This window comes from Diaphorina citri, unplaced genomic scaffold (genome assembly GCF_000475195.1).
Source record: "Diaphorina citri unplaced genomic scaffold, Diaci psyllid genome assembly version 1.1 scaffold50, whole genome shotgun sequence".
NCBI classification, from domain to species: Eukaryota; Metazoa; Arthropoda; class Insecta; order Hemiptera; family Psyllidae; genus Diaphorina; species Diaphorina citri.
This window is the reverse complement of record NW_007377487.1, coordinates 249863-251334: the sequence shown is the minus strand read 5'-3', so window position 1 is coordinate 251334 and position 1472 is coordinate 249863. Positions and strand designations below refer to the sequence as shown.

The 1472-nt window shown below is 41.7% G+C and overlaps 1 protein-coding gene and 1 pseudogene across 1 annotated transcript in view; both read left to right on the top strand.

Moving 5' to 3' along the window:
* LOC103515648 overlaps positions 1 to 1472 on the top strand; it is a 30579-nt pseudogene that overhangs the window by 18397 nt on the left and 10710 nt on the right.
* LOC103515823 (probable ATP-dependent RNA helicase DDX23) overlaps positions 299 to 1472 on the top strand; it is a 3823-nt gene continuing 2649 nt past the window's right edge. The window contains exons 1-3 of the mRNA XM_026828081.1: positions 299 to 486; positions 576 to 952; positions 1096 to 1470. Coding sequence (XP_026683882.1) covers positions 444 to 486; positions 576 to 952; positions 1096 to 1470 — 795 coding nt within the window. The 5' untranslated portion in view covers positions 299 to 443. The remainder of the gene's footprint in view (positions 487 to 575; positions 953 to 1095; positions 1471 to 1472) is intronic.

The following is a 1472-nucleotide window of genomic DNA, read 5'->3' as shown; positions in this document are numbered from 1 at the left end:
TAAAATATTTTTTTTTTTTTTCAAAATTTACCGCCAATACTCCAGGAATGTTGATGAGTCGGATCCTTCAAAAATGTTATATGCAGTTGGCAACATTGCAAAATTCGTGAGTCGACTCATGCACATTCTGAAATGAAAAGAAAAGAAAAATGAAGAAATTTGGAAGGAAATTTACGTTTGAATACGTTTTTTTTTTCATTTAAAATCAGTTCTTTTTTTTAGTATTTAACACCTCATCTAGATTTATTTCTTGTTGAAATTCATTATTGGAGATTATTGAGAAGATTGGTTATGCAGAACCTACACCTATCCAGAGACAAGCTATTCCTATCGGTCTACAGAACAGAGATATCATTGGTGTGGCAGAGACAGGTTCCGGTAAAACATTAGCTTTCCTTCTACCTCTACTCGTATGGATTCAGTCTCTACCCAAGATAGCACGTATGGAGGATGCAGACCAAGGTCCCTATGCAATCATCATGGCACCAACACGAGAGTTGGCACAACAGATAGAAGAAGAAACGAACAAGTTCGGTACACCGCTAGGTATTCGTACTGTACAATCATCATGGCACCAACACGAGAGTTGGCACAACAGATAGAAGAAGAAACGAACAAGTTCGGTACACCGCTAGGTATTCGTACTGTGTTAGTAGTAGGAGGATTATCAAGAGAAGAACAAGGGTTCCGACTTCGTCTTGGTTGTGAAATAGTCATTGCTACACCAGGTCGTCTTATTGATGTGCTGGAGAATCGTTACCTGGTACTCAACCAGTGTACTTACATTGTATTGGATGAAGCGGACCGTATGATAGACATGGGATTCGAACCTGATGTACAGAAGATTCTGGAGTACATGCCTGTCACTAACTTGAAACCTGACACGGAGGATGCCGAGGATGAAAACAAACTCCTCGCCAATTATAACTCCAAGAAGAAATACAGACAGACGGTCATGTTCACAGCCACTATGCCTCCTGCTGTTAACCTGATGTACAGAAGATCCTGGAGTACATGCCTGTCACTAACTTGAAACCTGATACAGAGGATGCCGAGGATGAAAACAAACTCCTTGCCAATTATAACTCCAAGAAGAAATACAGACAGACGGTCATGTTCACAGCCACTATGCCTCCTGCTGTCGAGAGACTGGCTCGGAGTTATCTGAGGAGACCTGCTACCGTCTATATTGGAAGCGTTGGTAAACCAACAGAGAGAATAGAACAGATTGTGTACATTCTATCTGAACAAGACAAGAGGAAGAAACTCATGGAAGTTCTCAACCGAGGTGTTAAGAAACCTGTGATTATATTCGTGAACCAGAAGAAGGGTGCTGATGTGTTGGCCAAGGGATTAGAGAAGCTTGGTTACAATGCTTGTACACTACACGGTGGTAAGGGACAGGAGCAGCGAGAACTCGCCCTGAATAGTTTGAAAGGAGGAAGCAAGGATATCCTGGTAGCTACTGATGT